At 36.8% G+C, this 19924-nt stretch overlaps 1 protein-coding gene across 2 annotated transcripts; it reads right to left on the reverse strand.

Moving 5' to 3' along the window:
• Window positions 1–2434: 2434 nt before the first annotated feature.
• WDR53 (WD repeat domain 53) lies at window positions 2435–19868 on the reverse strand. Of its 2 annotated transcripts, none has more exons than XM_053708963.1 (3): window positions 19651–19868; window positions 5152–5643; window positions 2435–3243 (listed from the first exon to the last, which is right to left on the reverse strand). In XM_053708963.1, exons 2-3 carry the CDS (start codon window positions 5629–5631, stop codon window positions 2647–2649), a joined length of 1077 nt encoding a protein of 358 aa, XP_053564938.1. In that variant the 5' UTR covers window positions 5632–5643; window positions 19651–19868; the 3' UTR covers window positions 2435–2646. The 2 variants fall into 2 exon arrangements, with proteins under 2 accessions (XP_053564938.1, XP_053564939.1); XM_053708964.1 differs by lacking the exon at window positions 19651–19868 and adding an exon at window positions 8668–8815.
• Between the last annotated feature and the right edge of the window lie 56 nt (window positions 19869–19924).

Consider the following 19924-nt stretch of genomic DNA (forward strand, 5'->3'; position numbering starts at 1 on the left):
ATTTGAAATATCTGAATCCAGTCTGTTTGGATCAGAAACCGTCACCCACAGAATGAAGTTCTCCGTCCTCATGTTCTGCCACCTGTGACGCAGTGTCTGACATGGCCCTAATATTATCAGCGCACTCTGTTCTCAACCCCAGAGTGATCACGCTTACCTCTTAGTTCTGGTAATTTAGCCAAAACCTCAGTCATAACAGTAGCCATATCCTGTAATGTGATTTGTAATGGCCGCCCAGATGTACTCGGCGCTACAATATCACGCACCTCCCTCTGAGCGGGAGATGTAGGTACTGACACGTGAGGCGAGTTAGTCGGCATAACTCTCCCCTCGTTGTTTGGTGAAATTTGTTCAATTTGTACAGATTGACTTTATTTAAAGTAGCATCAATACAGTTAGTACATAAATTTCTATTGGGGCTCCACTTTGGCATTGCAACAAATGACACAGGTATCATCCTCTGAATCAGACATGTTTAACACACTAGCAAATAAACTTGCAACTTGGAAATACAATTCAATTAGAATAATATTAAAACGTACTGTGCCTTTAAGAAGCACAGGAAGATCTATGACAGTTGAAAATTAATAAATTGAAACAGTTATAGCCTCAATCCTTGTAAAACAACACAACTTTAGCAAAGGTTTAATCCCATTAGCAAAGATAACAAATTCTGAAAGCAGGAAACAAATTACAGAATAAACGTTTTTTATCTCAGTCAAACTATAATTCTCACAGCTCTGCTGAGAGAAATTACCTCCCTCAAAATAAGTTTTGAAGACCCCTGAGCTCTGTAGAGATGAACCGGATCATGCAGGGAATACAATGAGTTGCTGACTGAAATATTTGATGCATAGTAAAAGCGCCAAAAAAACGGCCCCTCCCCCTCACACACAGCAGTGAGGGAGAACAGAAACTGTCAGAAAAACAGATTAAGCAACTGCCAAGTGGAAAAATAGTGCCCAAACATTTATTCACACAGTACCTCAGCAAATGAAAACGATTTTACATTCCAGCAAAAACGTTAAACATAATCTCTAGTTATTAAACAGCTTTATGTATTTCTTACAGTGTAATTCTAGTGAAGTACCATTCCCCAGAATACTGAAGTGTAAAGTATACATACATGACATTATATCGGTATGGCAGGATTTTCTCATCAATTCCATTGTCAGAAAATAAAAACTGCTACATACCTCTATGCAGATTCATCTGCCCGCTGTCCCCTGATCTGAAGTTTACCTCACTCCTCAGATGGCCGAGAACAGCAATATGATCTTAACTACTCCGGCTAAAATCATAGCAAAACTCTGGTAGATTCTTCTTCAAACTCTGCCAGAGAGGTAATAACACACTCCGGTGCTATTTTAAAATAACAAACTTTTGATTGAAGATATAAAACTAAGTATAATCACCATAGTCCCTCTCACACATCCTATCTAGTCGTTGGGTGCAAGAGAATGACTGGGAGTGACGTAGAGGGGAGGAGCTATATGCAGCTCTGCTGGGTGAATCCTCTTGCACTTCCTGTTGGGGAGGAGTAATATCCCAGAAGTAATGATGACCCGTGGACTGATCACACTTAACAGAAGAAACATAATTTTTGGAAACAAGCTTTATATGGGAACGTTGAAGGAACCTTGCATCTCTCAATTGGAGAATTACCAATTCCCGAACTCCTGTTACTTAAAGCGACTTTGTAAAAACCATCTTGAATTTCATAATGTAACGCTGCACCTTCTATATGTAAATGTGATTTATAATCTATTTACGTTGTTACCAATATGACTGTCACCTGTGCTGAACAATTTAATAAAGCTTGTTTGAAACAAAAAAAAGAAGCATCCCTTGGTGCGAGCTAGTTGGTGATAAGTGGCTACAGACACAAGTCTGTTGTCATTGGCCCACAAGATACATTCAGCTAGGTCCAAGTAGTGCATTGCTGCACTGCAGCCGACTAACTTTTTAGTCCCTAAAAAAACAAAACTTTCCCATTGACTTCTGTTATCAAATATGCTTCAGGGTCTCTTGGTATCCTTAGTTGAAGGAGTAAACCTTCATAGGGTCATAGGACCTCAGGAGCGTGCATGTGTCTTTATGACAGGAATTTAGCAACAGAGTTTTGTAGCTATGTTATACACTGTTGCAAACAGAACTGAAGCAAATTTAATAATAGAAATAATAGTGTTTTGTTTTTTTAAATGGGTGGCATTTTCTATCTGGATCTTGAAAAGCTTAATTTGACTTTATTGTGTCTTAATACTTATGGAAAGTCCATAGAATAATGGCTTAATGGGTTGTGTGAGCAACACTTCCATAACCTATATATGTGAACAATGACAATTTTATTTACACAAAACCTAAAAGTATAAGTAAAAAGTAATACATTTTCACGCAAAAAAAAAAAGTCTTCTTCCACATGCAAGGGTTATAATTTTTCAATGTTCTTTTAAGGGTTACAGAAAGGATGCAGAGATATTTTCTTACACAGTGGCTTGTGGATCACTCATCCCACACTTGACTTCACAATTTTCACAGTGCTGCTAAGTGCACTTTTGCTTCCATCTATTTAACAAGTGGGAAATTGATTTCAGCTTTACATAAAAAGCTGCCGCATTTCAGGACGTTCGGTCCCTAGCAGTTTAGCTATATTTCCCCTAGCTGATAAACAGATATTGTGATGCTTGGATCTGCAATTAGAACCACTTGAGACCCCTGAAGCTCAGCTCCTACAATCCAGTTCACCTTTTCCCCGTGTTCAATAGAAAGCCTAGCTGTAACTCTTGAAGACGTGTCTTTTGTTTGATGGACTGCATTTTTGGTTTTGGAGTGAACATGCCCATTCTTCCTCACATGTTTTGGAGGTTGTGGTTTCTGTTGCGGTGCAGTTTCTTTCCCAATATCCCAAAGACACACCTTGCCATCATTCCCAGCAGAGATTAACCAAGGGAGTCCATCATTCTGATCTATAAAACTAACTTGAGACACTCCTTGAGTATGACCTTTAAAACACAAGTCAGACTCAAAACGTGAGCCTGTTACCCGGAAGATTCTGATTTTACCATCCTCTGCACCACAAGAGAAGATATTCCCGCAGGGAGCAACAGCAACTGAATGAGCCAAAGGAGGATTGAAGAGCTGTCCCGGGGACTTATGGTGATTCACATCATTTTCCTCTTCTGCTAACTGCTGAAGATTCGTGATCCACAAAGGTCGAGTTTTATGCATATTCCAGAGCATGACCTGACAAACAAAGTTTTTAAATTTGAGTTATTCATATATTAAGAAGCAGGTTGTAAAAAGTAGTCAAGACTGAGAAAATAAGTATAAAGTACAAAATACAAAAAAGGTCTAAGTGGTGGAACAAAAGTCATCGCTGTCTCTAATGTGTATCTCAAACAATCCAAACCACATAACACATTACTGCACAAAAAAATAATAATATCTTAAGAACCAAATTGAATACATCATCTTTAAAAATACATCAACCTAAAACCAGAAAGGTCATATGCATGGATAAATGCAATCATATAAATAACAGTCTCTACATACAATGTGCAGAAAAAAAAAAAAAAAAGTACTTTTCTGTCCTCAGCTGAAATGGACTGATTTGCTGCAAATTAGCAGCACTTGTAGGAACAAGCAATATAGACCTTGAATCCAAACATTCATTCTGCAAGTTTTTTAAGCACTTGAAAACTGTGGTTAACATGGAACAATCAGAAAAATAAATAGTAGTTTTAAAAAACAAGAAAAATATCGAATGTTGATGTGTTTCAAATATACAAAACATTAAAGGGACAGTCTACGCCTTGGTCATCTTAAAGGGACATTAAACACTTTGAAATCGTAATATAAAGTGATAAATTGTATATAATAAAACAACTCTGCAATATACTTTTATTATTTATTTTGTCCTCTTTACCAGTAATTCCATTCTGAAATTGTGAGCTTTTCAGTTCCTGTTAAAAATAAAAGTGCAGAACACTGTTAAATCCAGCACAACCATTGGCTGCACACTCTAGTGACCTATTTATAACTGACCCTAATTGGCCACAGCATAGAAGGTAACACAAGTTACAACATGGCAGCTCCCAGTGTTTTATAGACACTAAAACTTTACACTTATTTTGGCACTTTTTAAACAACTAATGAAACTTTAAAAAATACATCTACATGTTAGTCATGGACTAATCTTTTCTTTGAATGCATCATTCTATCTAGCATTTATTTAGTGTTTAATGTCCCTTTAAAGTCTTACCTAAGATTAAGCTGCAAACAGCCTCCTTCACCTTTTCTATATCATGCAGCAGGAATGGTAAAAAAGTTATTTGAAAATGAATGTTGTTTCTGGCCACTTAGAAATGGCTGCCAAACTCAGCCCACTAATGACATCATAATCTGGGCTGCACATGGCATCCAATCACAAAAGGCTCACTAGTTATATTCAACAGACTGTCAATGCTATTTAGCAGAGTACAAGATGCAGCCCAGATCGTGATGTCAGCAGTGGGCTAAGCTTGGCAGCCATTTCAAAGTGACCAGAAACAATAGTCATATTAAAATAACGTTTTACTGTTCCTGCTGCATGATATAGAAAGGGTGCAGAAGGCTATTTGCAGCTTAAGCTATAGTAAGACTTTAAGATGACCAAGGTCTAGACTGTCCCTTTAATGTACAGCACATTTGCATATTTCTCCACAGAAAATCTCCACTATCAGAATTTCCACAGAAGCAATAAATTCTTAGACAGGATACACAAATGATCTTCACAGCGCCTCACCTTATGGCTTTGAGTGTCTATTTTAAACACTGGTTCCTTCATGCTACTGCAGCGCTACTCTAAGCAGCTTTAAATAATAGCAGATTTCTGCTTGCTTCAAAAGAAGCGATTTATTTGTTAACTATAGATTAGATGATTCAAACTTTTTTTTTATGAGACATCAATGACAGAAAGATTTTATTAATGAAGTGAATACCATTCTTTAGAGACGATACTCAAATGACAAAATTAGTAGGAACCATAGGAAACTAGCGATTGTGGCAAGTAATTGGTGTAAGAAACATTACTATATTATGGTCATTTTAATTAAGCACAAGGAAAGTGAAAAGTAATGATGGTTGTCAATGCATATAGAAATACATACTCACCTGCATGTCAAGTCCACATGACACAAGACTCTGGGGCCGATGGGGCCGAAATGAAACTGCTGAACAGATATTAGTATGCCTCTGTAGTGTCCTGCAGACTTTCTTATTTTCCAGATCCAAGACTTTGATTGCTCCAGAGTCATCTGCTGCAGCAAGAAGATTGCCTGTTTCGTTGACCGAAATACAGTTGATTTCCTCTTTGTTGACACTGAAATTTTCAACTGGGTCTTTAAACGATCTAGTGTCAAGGACACTCAGAGTTTCTCCGTGTGAAACATATAATCTGGTAGAACAAACTGGGGAAAAGGTAATTCCAGTGACATCACCACCGCCATCAAGATGCAACGTATCCAAGTGAAGTCCTTGATAATTCCAAATAGCGAGCTCTCCAGCCTCTGCTCCAGATGCCACTACTTTGTCTGTGCTCACTGCCAAACTCAGCACACTGTTTGTATGACCACAAGACCACTGTGCAGCCATTTTAACACCAGTCTAAAAAAAAATTAAAATAAACAGTCATTTATTTATTGTTCTGTCCTTGTAAATCTGTTGCCTCCTAAACCCCACACCTACAACATTTTTAGCTCACTGTGGAAGATGAAGACAAACAGAAGCGTCACATGGCCTAGTATTGCACATATGTGTTGCTGTTTTTATTAATGTAAGCTTTGATCTTATCACTTGCTGCCAAACAATTATTTGCCTACTCTCCAGTACCTTCAATGGTTAAACATACGTTTTGGATACGTTTATCTGGATCCACCTCACTGCGGTTGGATTTTGCGGGAGGCCAGTCTACTGGATGACTCTGATTCTAGTCTGCCATACTTGCACCAAGAGGAGTGCTTTCTCACATGTGAGTGAAATACTTTTTGCACTTTACCACAAGAGTACATGCTATACTAGGCCATGTGGCGCATCTGTTTTTCTTCATCTTCCACCGATTACTGATTTTAGGATTCTGACCTACGATCCCCTCACAGATAGCAGCCTGGACCTGGACTGTTCCATTTGATTTTGTTGTTTTGGAACCCACCCTATATTGTCATATGGGACTTTATTTGCCATCATACATATTTATCAAATGTCTTGTTTTCACCTATATAGGGTTACACGATCCCCTACTGTTCATTGATATCAATTGTCTATACGTCATTTTCTATATTTATAGATTTTTTTATAATTGACTTAGGGCGCCCCCTATATTTTTAGCTCACATTTGCCTTATATATTTTTAAAAAAATGGACAACATGAAAGGGGTCATGCTCCTCCACCGGTGATTTCACGATTGGTAATAAAAAAAAACTATTTTAATTAAAACTATTTTAATTAAAGTTAAAATTAAACTTAAATGTATTTGTTAACTCATGAAGTTTTAAACAATTTTTAATTTACTATTATCAATTTTGCATAGTTCTCTTGCTGGGTGGATTTGATTTAAATCACTAATCAGTAAAAGTGATTTTAAATCTATTTAAATCATGGTTTTAATTTTTAGAATAACTTTCCAGATTATGTTCCAGTTATATCAAACCATTACGGATATATATCAATCGATATGCATAGATGGATTATTGAAATTAAGCTATCTCCAGTTTAATAGGTTAATCATTTATATTTTATCAACTTTTCAGCTGTACTTTATTGGAAGGAGAAACATAATGATTACCTTAATTAACAATTTAAATAGTTTTATTTAACTAATCTTATCACTCAAATGCTTCCCTTTCTTGTATAGGTTTCTATATAATCTAAATAATACTTAGAAAGAAAAAAAATGTAAATAAACATTTTAGAACTTGATCTCTCCCACTTTCCACTGGGAATGTAATTTCTTCTGCTGGCTGTATTTACATAGCTTGTCAATAGTCCATTTTACCTGCTGGAGTGTATTTATTTGTTTACAAGTAGCGCCTTTACCCCTATTTTGGCATTTGAAATAGCTGATTTAGCCTGTGGTATCCCCACCTATAGTAAAAGTTTGTATACTAGAGTCTCAGTTATTAAATAGCCTAAGTAAACACAGCCAGCAGAAGAAATTGCACTCTCAATGGGGTGCAGGATAGTCAAAGGGACAGTCTACACCAGAATTATTATTGTTTAAAAAGATAGATAACACCTTTACTACCCCAGCTTTGCACAACCAACATTGTTAGATTAATATACTTTTTATTTAAACCTCTTAATTTCTGCCTGTTTTTAAGCCACTAAATACAGCCTCTTATCACATGCTTTTTACAACAGGGGAGTGCTAGTTCATGTGAGCCATATAGATAACATTGTGCTAACGCCCGTGGCAGACAATGCACTAATTGGATACATAGATAATAAAAGTCATGTGATCAGGGGGCTGTCAGAAGATGCTTAGATACAAGGTAATCACAGAGGTAAAAAGTGTATTAATATAACTGTGTTGGTTATGCAAAACTGGGGAATGAAGCCATTACCTATCTTTTTAAACAACATTTTGGAGTAGACTGTTCCTTTAAGTAATAAAATTATAATTTTCCATTGTTCAGCCTAAGTATTGAGCTTTGGGTTTCCAGACAAATATAAGACAAGGAAGCAAGTGTGTGTACACAAAGTGATAACATAATGAGATATGATATTACCTGAAATTCAATCCATTGTAATAGGCTGTGGTTTAAAAGCACAAAACCAGCTACTTCAGATACACAAATAAAGCTGAAAATGCAATTTCTCCTACATTGTATTTTCTGTAGCTGGTATAACAAGTAATTGAAAATACATTAATATAAAAATACATTTTACAGTGTACTGTCCCTTTAAGTATTGAAACTTTCAGTACAAGTAGGGATACCACAGGCAAAATCTGCTATCTCAAAGGTGGATGTAAAGACAAATTAGATATTTGATAATACACTGTATGATTGGGAACAAATTAAAGGGGAGAACACTTTAGGGTAAACTGTTTTTTAAGGTTGATACGTTATGTGACACAGCCCTCTCGTGGTTCTCTTCCTACCTGTCAAACCATACCGTTAGTGTAGCCTTCTCTGGGTATCCTCTGCCCCGTCACCACTTTCAGTCGGGGTACTGCAAGGCTCTGTCCCCTTCTCAATCTACACGTCATCACTAGGTTCCCTAATTAAGTCCCATGGTTTCCAATATCATTTGTATGCCGACGACACCCAAATTTACTTCTCTGCACCAGACCTATCTGCTTCCTTGCTAACCCATGTCACTAACTGTCTTTCCCACATCTCTTCCTAAAAGTCCTCTAACTACCTCAAGCTACATCTCTCCAAAAGTGAGCTCCTTATTTTCCCCCTTCTTCCAAAATCTCCACCCCAATCTCTCTATAACTGTTGAGAACTCCATCATTACCCCTACCCGGCATGCCCAATGTTTTGAGGTCACATTTGACTCAGATCCTCACATTCAGTCCTTGGCTAAAGCTTGCCGCTTCCACCTTAAAAACCATCTCTAAAATAAGACAATTCCTTACACAAGACACAACTAAGATTTTAATCCACTCTCGCATGCTTTCCCACCTCGATTACTGCAACTGTGTCCTCTCTGGTCTCCCCAGCTGCCGCCTAGCTCCTTTACAATCTATAATGAATGCCTCTGCCAGGCTCAACTTCCTTACTTGTCGCTCTTCATCTGCTGCACCTCTCTGCCAATCTCTTCACTGGCTTCCTCTTGCCTCTAGGATTAAACACAAAATTCTCACTCTGACATACAAAGCCCTCAACTGCACTGTTCCACCTATATCTCAGACCTTGTCTCCAGATAGTCTCCCTTCCGTCCCCTTCGCTCTGCTCATAACCTCCTACTCTCCTCCTCTATTGTTACATCATCACACTCCCGTTTACAGGACTTCTCCAAACTGGCTCCCATCTTGTGGAACTCTCTACCTCACTCTACAAGACTCTCCCCTAGTTTTGAAAGCTTCAAGCGCTCCGTAAAGACTCTACTATTCAGGGATGCATAAAAACTACACTAACCTTTCTTTATACCAGTTCCTCTCCTCCATTGCAATCCCATGAACCACCTTAGCATGTAAGCCTAAGAGTCCAGCTGTTTGTAGATCACCTTCTTAAAGGACCAGTCAACACAGTAGATTTGCATAATCAACAAATGCAAGATAATAAGACAATACAATAGCATTTACTCTGAAATTCAAATAAGTAGTAGATTTTTTTCCTAACAAATTTCAAAGTTATTTATATTTACACTCCCCCTGTACCATGTGATAACAATCAGCCAATCACAAATGCATATACGTATAGTCAGTGAATTCTTGCACATGCTCAGTAGGAGCTGGTGACTCAAAAAGTGTACATTTTTTTAATTAAAGTAAATTGGAAAGTTGTTTAAAATTACATGATGTATCTGAGTGTCTCTTTAAGAGTTGACTACAACAGTGCGACTCTTACCCGTTTGATCCCTATAAATGTTTTGTTGTACTCCGCATTTGTTTATAGCGCTTCGGAAACTGTTGGCACTCTACAAATAACCAATAATAATAATAATAATAATGGCAGTTATTAAAGTGCCAGTAAACGTAAAAAAAAAAAAAAAAAAAAAGGGTTTTCAAGACCTGCCCTCTGTGCTCTACTGAGCGGGTCTGGTTTTCCCTCAGAGCGCATCGGGCCAGCTGTTTAGTCACAGCCCGGCCCTACTGCGCCATTACATTCAATGCAACTCGCTCCTGCTCTGTCTGACAGCGGAAACGAGCTGCACTGAGTGTAATGGCGCGGTCGGGCCGGGCTGTGATTTAACAGCTGGCCAGATGCGCTCTGAGGGAAAACCAGACCCGGTCAGTAGAGCACAGAGGGTCTGGAAAACCCTCTTATTTTTATAAAAAAATCACTGGAGATATTGTATAATAAAAAAATAGCACTAATTTAATGTTATATAATTCTGCACTATGTGCAGAATTATATAACATTATTTTTTACGCTTACTGGCCCTTTAAGGTTGTTTATTTTTAATTAGAAAAATTGTATTTTAAAGTTGTTGATTGTTTTTGTGTTTGCAAGATGGTGATGGTTTTTTTGAAGGGATAAATTTTGTGTTGGGCAGCACTGTGTCAAACACCAAGCCTGCTCAGAAGTAGGAAGAGGTTTGTATGATGGTAACTGAATCATCATGGACAAAGACATAACTGTTGTCTCTACGAGCAGGTCCAGTGTTTAAATGAGGGTGCACGAGCAGTAAATTTAAGTGTTCCCCCCAAGACATTTTTTATCAGGTACGCCACCCAGCTGATTTTACTGACCACAGGCTCACATTTTAGCCAATATTAAGCTAAAATTAGCTAATATTAAAAATGTTCAATTTATTTTGCAAAGATTATTATTTAATATGTCTATGTTAAATTATGTAATTATTGGGTGCTTTACATAGGAGAAAATAATTTGATATTAGAAAATATTACACTGCCCCCACTCAGCTTGCAACATTTTCTGTGGAGAACACAGAATGTGAATATGCCACTGAAACAGAAATAACTTACAAATTGAAATTTGTTCATCCATGCTTTAAATTGTGCTTATTTTGTCCCTTTAAGTTGAAGATAACATATTAGAATCACTTTTGATGTAAAAAGCTTGGCTCAAGCTAAATTTCTCTCTACGATATACAGGGGCACAAAGAGAAGTTACATGGTTTTAAGTCAAAGTGATATTGATACTTGAAACATGGTTACTGATTCAGAATTCTTCTAATGAAATGTAGCTCAGGCTAAGGGAAAGATTTATCAAAGTGAGAATAAGAAAATTCTCACATTTGTAGTAAAAAAAAAAAACACTCACAAATGATATCACCATATTTATAAAAGGTTATGCGCCAATAAAGTGGCAACTTTCCATATGTGCGAACAAATTGATTCATGACCATTCGCAAGTCTTAAATATATGCGAATGAGTTGTCTGGAAATGCCTAATTCTTGTATTAATCTCTATTGGCATTTTAAAATGCCCGTATATATTTGCAGTTCTCATATATTTATGAAAAGTGGTGCATGCAATATTCACTGTTTTTAATCTCGCCAATTTGTAGGCTGCGAGGAGTTAAAAATAAAGAGCAATCTTGTGGTTTGTCTGGAGGGAAAATGGAAATGGGTCTTTTTCTTGCTGTATCTAGGGTTAGAAATTGCCCACAACAAGGCGCAGAACCTGAATAATATTAATAATTAAATAACAAAAAAGGTATACACAAATTTATAAAAAAAGTAAAATAATTGGCTCCTAGAATTTTACCCCTGGCTCCTAACTTTTTGGGTTATTATCCATATATCTATATACAAATCCAACTGTCTGGCTCCTAAAAATATGCCTGGCTCCTAAATATTCTTTCTGGCTCCTAATTTTTGAACATATTTGTCAACCACTGCCTTAATGTGTTTTCAATTACTTTTATTTTTACCAGCTGCAGAGTATAAAATGTATGAGATTTGCTTTTTTAAGGGTTATTTGTGTAAATAAATTAGCTGATTTTGTGTTTTGAAGCCACAACCTAATAAAATGGGTTGAGCTTGTAGATATAATCAGATCTCATTACTTTATCACATTGTGTACATATACATGTATCGTTATCTTATATCTGTCTGTAAACCAATCACCAATACTTAGAGTACCAATACTTGTAGTCTATGACTACAGCCTGTTTGGCTGAAACCGGTCACACCTATTTTTGATACTTCCAACTGTTTTGTAAGGAGTCTGCCTATTTTTGTATGTGTTTTAACTTGTCCTAATAAAGTCTGCTTTTATTTACATAGCACTCTTGTTTCTCTGCTGGAACTATTTTGGATATTTTTTAATACTTAGAGAGAACAATGAAAAATTAACATTTTATTACCTTATCTCTTCTATAGCCCACTGGGAGTGTAATTTCTTGTACTGGCTGTGTTAACACAGCTTGGCCTCGAGGCCAAAAACTTTCAGGATGGGTGGGGATACCACAGGTTAAATAAACTAATTCAAATGCCAATATAAGAGTAATGGAAATACTTGTAAATAATATAATACACTCCAGCAGGTAAAGTGGATCATTGGGAAAAAATTAAAGGGGAAAACTGTCCCTTTAAAAGGTGACACATTTAACTCAGAAATGAGGGCTTTGTTTTGAATATATGGACCGGAGTTAAAATCAGGAATATCCAAATAAAGGGAAACTAAGAATAAATTTAAAATTGACTAAGAAGCTAAATTCTATATGAAATAAGCAGGTGACCCAAATAATTAGGCAAGCTAACTTCAGCATCAGTGTGTCACAGAATGAGGCTGGTCTCTCTGCCATGTTTACAGAATACTACGTCTCCTTTGTATTATCTATCCTGCATACATTGTGGTATTGTATTTATTTATTGTACCTGCAAATATGTCCCTTACTATATTCCTTATTATGTTACCAAAAGTGACAAATGTAAATATATCTATAATACTCAAATGTATATTGGTGTTGTCTCAGGTTTGACACATATATGACTTCTAGCAGGCAGTGAAACTGGTAATTTTGCCAATTGAAATTGAGGGCGTTATTTATTCTATTGTTTAGCCAATTAGACATAACTATAGGGCTTTTAAACGTCACTCCCACAACTACTCCTCATGCTATGACTACGGCCTGAGGGTCGAAACTTGTTAGCACTGGAGTAACGCTCCTGTTTCACCTATGGGGTGTTTTCCTGCTCGTTTTTATATTTTTCAAATAAAGCATTGGATTTTTTATATTTTTACTAAATTTCTTCATTTTCTGCATTGTTCTATGCCAGTCACGGATACCACTCTTCAACTCTGGACAACTGCAGCACCAGGCAGTGTCTTTAACCCCCACCATCACGTCATGTGTGACGTCACTGACATTGTCTAATTTCAGCAACTAGGACCCGGAAGCAAGTGGAGCAGCCCACGCTTGGGGAAATTGATGGTAATATACACTGAGTCATTTCTCAGTCCGTTAGGGAAACGGAACCATCCCCTTTGGCATACAGCAGCAATTTGGTAAGGCTATGGGAGTCCAGCTGATCAACACAGCTCATAAGTGAGCACAGGTACTCTTTCTCTAATAGGGGACATTTATTTACGGTACTTGCATGTGACACTACAGATGGATAACGGATAAGTGGGGGTTAAGGAGGCACGCACATAAGTCCTGGGGATATATATATATATATATATATATATATTAGCTCTGATTGGGTTTATTTAGCCATTTATTGCTATATATTGTACATATTGTGCACAGCTATACTACCGCATCATATTGTACCCACTTCCTTTTCTACTTTCTCTATTTGGATATCTACTGGCGATATCTGTACAACATTGCACGGTGATCTGCACTTTGTCTGGGACATTGCATCAATCATGGAAACTCCCATACCTCGGTTCTTTTCACTCAGGCCTGAGGCACGCACCAACCCTGGCTTTGACTGTGTTAAAATCTTTTCAGATGACAAAGGTCAATACTTTGTTTGACAGCATGGAGACTCTGCTATTCTAAGAGAACAAAGCGCAATGGGACATTTGATAGCTATATTAAAGCCAAGATGATCCCCACGGGACTAAGAATATACAAATTCCCTACTTTTGAGGTTGATCATAATGACCAGGAGTTTATTAACTCCTGGAATGAAGAGTTATCTGAATGTTCCTCTAACCTTATGTTGTTGCTTATACAATATAGAACGCAAGATCTTAACAAAATTAAATTAGAAATTGCATCTTTACAACTTGAATTAAATAAACACAGCCAAGAAGCGGACTTTGCCAAGTTTGATGCTATTCGCCATGATTCAGTAGTTTCTGGTAAGACTAAGCAGTATATCATGGAGAATAAACATCATACATTTATGAGAGACAAGACTGACTATCATTAAAACTCTGTTTATATATGGAATAGAAAGCAAAGGAACGACTAGACATAGTTTACCTAACAACAATAACAACAATAATAAAAAGAATAAAAAAGGGCAACCGTAATCGTAGACGCAGAAACAGACAGTCCAAATTGGTTTCCTTTTCTGAAAGGGACACTGACTGGTCTTCGGACGAAAGACAAATCAGATATAGAGAGTAATATGACTGGCAATGCAATTGTGAGAACTAACCCACCTGTCCAACAATAACCAGGGACACTTAAACAAACCCATATGAACATAGGTACAGGTGCTAGACCCAAGGAAAAACCCATTAACTATGAAGGGAATAAAATATCTAAATATTGTCCCATTAAAATGAATGGCACCCCCTTAGGGGGTAATGCTTTTGCTTTAAAAAATAATCAAAGTGTATTAGAACAGATTTTTCCCTTGGGCCAGGACCCTCCGGAGGGTGGGGGGAGCGGGTCAGCAAGTGATCAATCAAGAAAGATATCTGTTGAGGGGCAACTGCATACACACCAAATACAAAAACATAATGTTATAAATATATCCTCTACCCCACTCACAAAAGGCACAGATAGGAGGTATTAAGCTTTGGTCTAGGGTTTGCACCTACTACAAGCTTTGATTTGTTTCAAACTATGATCAATCTATACAGATTGGTAAGAAATATTACCCTTAAAAAACATTTCTCAAGTAGCACAGATAGTCCCACAGAATTTAGTACCAGTGCCTTAGCTGCCCCACAAGAATTCCATACTTTTGTGACATAAGTCTACAGCTTTTATCCGCAGAAACTGAGCCTCTTTCTGGTACAGTCAATACTGCGCAGAGATTAAAAGACAAGTCAAGTTTCTATCCCATACATAGGGGCCCCATTGATGAGACATTTTATAATCGAGTTGAAAAAGATCTTCAAGCTCTGAGAGACAATTTAAGTCCAGTGAAACACAATCTTACTAAAAATCAAAAGGTCAATCTCAAGTCCCTCCAAGACGATAAGTCTATAGTCATACGCCCTGAAGATAAGAGCGGGTCTATTGTGTTCATGAATAGATCAGACTATATCTCTGAAGCCCTGCACCAACTTGAGAACACACATGACTACCAAATTCTCACTCATAATCCCACTAATCAATACAAGAGGGAACTTGTGGACATCTTGGATGATGGTTTGGAACATGGGTTCCTGGACGAATCTACTGTCCAGTATCTAGATGCTACTTTTCCTAGAGTGTCAATGTTCCACCAACTTCCTAAAGTCCATAAGTCTCTGAGTGACATAAAAAGGAGACCGATCGTCAGTGGTATTGACTCTCTTCTAGAGCGCCTGTCCGAGTGGTTGGATGCCATACTCCAACCCCTGGTATTACCCTGCAATCATATACCAGAGATTATAAGCATAATCTGAAACTAGTTAACCAGGTGAAATGGCAAACACCCTTTTCATGGTTAACTATAGATGCAGTCTCTCTATACTACTTGATTCCCCATCACAAGGGTATAGAAGCCATACAGTTCTTTCTGGAGTATTATACCGAATATACTACTGAATTTCAAAATGTTGTTATTCGTAAACTTACTTTTTTACTTACACAATTTTTTTTCAATTTTGAAGGAATTTATTATCTCCAAAGATGTGGTACCGCCATGGGTGAAAAATTTGCACCCTATTATGCCAATTTATAGCTAGGGTGGTGGAAATTCAACCACATCTTTGGAGATAATAAACCATACAGGTCCCAAATATGTTTTAAGCAATTCATCAATGACCTGATGCTAATCTGGTCAGGACCCCCACAAGATATAGCTAATTTTGTGGATTATCTAAATGTAAAGGGTTGAGCTTCACTTTTGAATGTAATTCCACTTCCATTAACTTCTTTGACCGGTGTCTTGTAGTGGACCCAGATGGCAGGATGCACGTACAAAAAATGCTGCACTCTCGGCTCTATTCTTTCTCCCACCCAATTAAGTCAAACAAATAGAGTGGACAACTCATGGCTTGCTCACACGGGTATGCTCAGATGTGGACATAAGAAATGCAAATCATGTGATTATGTGTAGTTCACCAGAAATTTTACATCATCTGTCATTGGGAAAACCTATGACATAAAATCATGTCTAAGCTGTACATACGTGATATATTTGATCACTTGTGTTAGGTACAACATTCAATATGTTGGACTTACCTCAAGAGACATAAATGTACGTATGAAAGAACATATCTCCACTATTACCAAGGGTAGATCAACCACCCCCTTAGTACAGCACTTTGCTATCCATCACGACAGTAAACTAAACACTTTTAGATGGGTTGCTATTGAAAAGATAACTGTGCCTAAAAGGGGAGGGGATATAAATAGACTTCTTGCTAAACGTGAGGTGTTCTAGATTTTTCCTTTAAGAACCAGGACACCCCAAGGCTTAAATTCCCGATACGACCTCATTAATTACTGGGAATAAGTATTTCATGCTATATGATTTTCATTGTATAAATATATATACACCATTATATGCTTTATGTAAAGTTTTTTGGTATAGCTCTAAACGTTTGGCTTGCATTTATATGTCAACAAAATTAATATTTCCAGCCATTCTCTTACAGTCTATAAATATAGTAGCACCCTGATTTAGCAGTACTATCAGTAATTTATTCTTTGTGTGATTATACATGGTATTATCAATGTTATAAACATATGTTAACTGTGGTAATCATGGTTGTTCCATATATTCTAACTAGATGCTAAACAAGACTTAATGCAGCGAGTCTCCTTTGTATTATCTATCCTGCATACATTGTGGTATTGTATTTATTTCTTGTACCTGCAAATATGTCCCTTACTATATTCCTTATTATGTTACCAAAAGTGACAAATGTAAATGTATCTTTAATACTCAAATGTATATTGGTGTTGTCTCAGGTTTGACACATGTATGACTTCTATCAGGCAGTGAAACAGTTAATTTTGCCAATTTATATTGAGGGCGTTATTTATTCTATTGTTTAGCCAATTAGACATAACTATAGGGGTTTTAAACTTCACTCCCAAAACTACTCCTCATGCTATGACTACGGCCTGAGGGTCGAAACTTGTTAGCACTGGAGTAACGCTCCTGTTTCACCTATGGGGTGTTTTCCTGCTCGTTTTATATTTTTCAAATAAAGCATTTGATTTTTTATATTTTTACTACAGTGGTTCCATTTCTTAATTTTCTACATTACATAGCTACACACGACAAGGAAGTTGCTTTCTTATTCAAGCTGTTTCTTATTCGTGAAATTCTGTTTCTTATTCATGGAAGTTGGTTTCTTATTCATTTTTTTGTGAGACTGCTTTAAATTGACTTTAAAATAAAAATATAGGTTTTATTTATATAATAATATGATTCATATAATGTAGTTACACAGAGGTGGAATCCCTTTATACAACAATTGAATATACAAACTTGAAAAAAGAGCATACGTTGGCACCAATACAAATATTACTATCTTGAATAAGTAACAGATATTTTCAAAGGGTTATTAACCATTGGGCCACTGATTTCACTAAGAATATATACAGGGTAGATCCCCCTCCATGACATGCAATTGTTTTTAGCCTGGCCCAATGGTGTTTACACATGTTATTTTAATAATGGCCACTAGATGGCAATATTGTGCAAACAGGTATAAAAGACAAACCTGTATATATGATTAAGAACCAGTAAGTGGTTTGAAACGTTATTTGTTTATGGACCCTGCGAAAGAAAAATAAAAAGGTCTTTTTATTATACCCTAGAGGCTGGAATCCATTTTGTTCAAGAGTACACTGGGACCTGGCTAGTCCTTTTCCTTGCCACAGGACAGAAAAAACAAACATAGGTGCTGTTTCCCATACCTATAATTGTTAATAACCATTGGGCCACTGATTTCACTATGTATATATACAGGGAAGATACCCCTCCATGCCATGCAATTGTTTTTAGCCTGGCCCAATGGTGTTTTTGGCACATACATTGATGCCAACCCTGGCATAGGTGACATAATTTATCATTTTTGAACTAGTAGCAGATATTTTCAAAGGGTTAATAACCATTGGGCCACTGATTTCACTATAAGAATATTCAGGGTAGATCCCCCTCCATGCCATGCAATTGTTTTTAGACTGGCCCAATGGTGTTTTGGGCACAGAAATTGTTGCCAACACTGGCATGGGTGACATAATTCTCATTTTTGAATAAGTAACATATTTTCAAAGGGTTAATAAGCATTGGACCACTGATTTCACTATGAATATATACAGGGCAGATCCCCCTCTATGACATGCAATTTTTTTAGCCTGGCCCAATGGTGTTTTGGGCACAGAAATTGTTGCCAACACTGGCATAGGTGACATAATTCTCATTTTTTAATAAGTAACAGATATTTTCAAAGGGTTAATAACCATTGGGCCACTGATTTCACTATGAATATATACAGGGTAGATCCCCCTCCATGCCATGCAATTGTTTTTAGCCTGGCCCAATGGTGTTTTTGGCACAGAAATTGTTGCCAACCCTGGCATAGGTGACATAATGCTCATTTTTGAATAAGTAACAGATATTTTCAAAGGGTTAATAACCATTGGGACACTGATTTCACTATGAATAAATACCCTGTATATATTCATAGTGAAATCAGTGTCCCAATGGTTATTAACCCTTTGAAAATATCTGTTACTTATTCAAAAATGAGAATTAGAGCACTTATGCCAGGGTTGTCATCAATCTCTGTTCAAATAACAGCATTGGGCCAGGCTAAAAACAATTGCATGTCATGGAGGGGGATCTACCCTGTATATATTCATAGTGAAATCAGTGGCCCAATGGTTAATAACCCTTTGAAAATATCTGTTACTTATTCAAGATAGTAATATTTGCATTGGTGCCAACGTATGCTCTTTTTTCAAGTTTGTATATCAAAAATTGTTGTATAAAGGGATTCCACCTCTGTGAAACTACATTATATGAATCATATTATTATATAAATAAAACCTATATTTTTATTTTAAAGTCAATTTAAAGAAGTCTGGCAAAAAAAAAAATGTATAAGAAACCAACTTCCATGAATAAGAAACAGAATTTCACGAATAAGAAACAGCTTGAATAAGAAACCAACTTCCTTGTCGTTAACTACACACCAGGATTATTTTGATAGAAAAAAAAAACAACGTCCTTTTCCGGTATTTCTCATTGTATTACAATAAGGTTAATAACTTAGTTTAGTTTAAACGTACTTGTCTCATATAAAGTGTGGCCTGGAGTATACCAAACAAGTAAGACATGGTGGCCAATGTGATTTTATATTGGAAAACAAAATTCCCATTTCTTCTATTTTGAGTTAAAGGTGACACATTTAACTCAGAAATGAGGGCTTTGTTTTGAATATATGGACCCGAGTTAAAATCAGGGATATCCAAATAGAAGGAAATTAAGAATACATTTAAAATTGACTAAGAAGACAAATTCTATAGGAAATAAGCAGGTGACCCAAATAACAAGCTAACTTCAGCATCAGTGCGTCACAGAATGGGGCTGATCTCTCTGCAATGTTTACAGAATACTATTTCACGACCTCACTATGAGGCCATTTTATCACCAATAATAATTAAAACTTTACCTGTCTATAGCCAGTTTAACACGAGATGCTTTACTCATCGACAGGTCTGAATCCACCTTGGAGTTAGAATGTGCGTATTTACCACATTTACTATCCTACGTGTGATTTACTAGGAAGTTGCTCTCACATTACTGTCCATTAAACACAGATTAGTTGACATAGAACTTTCACATATCTAATGCGCTGACGCGGAAGTAAGCTAGACATCCTTTAGGTCAACAGAGAGTTATCTCTATTGTGATTGGCCAGAATGTCAGCCTCTACGTGAGGTCGT

The sequence above is a fragment of the Bombina bombina genome, chromosome 4 (genome assembly GCF_027579735.1).
Source record: "Bombina bombina isolate aBomBom1 chromosome 4, aBomBom1.pri, whole genome shotgun sequence".
In the NCBI taxonomy this organism is placed as follows: domain Eukaryota; kingdom Metazoa; phylum Chordata; class Amphibia; order Anura; family Bombinatoridae; genus Bombina; species Bombina bombina.

Bases quoted from the DNA above. Each gene is read 5' to 3' on its own strand.
- WDR53 (XM_053708963.1), bottom strand. From the start codon at position 5,631: ATGGCTGCACAGTGGTCTTGTGGTCATACAAACAGTGTGCTGAGTTTG. The intron at 3,244-5,151 runs GTGAGTATGTAT...TTTGTTTGTCAG, and splicing joins CATGTGGACTTGACATGCAG to GTCATGCTCTGGAATATGCA.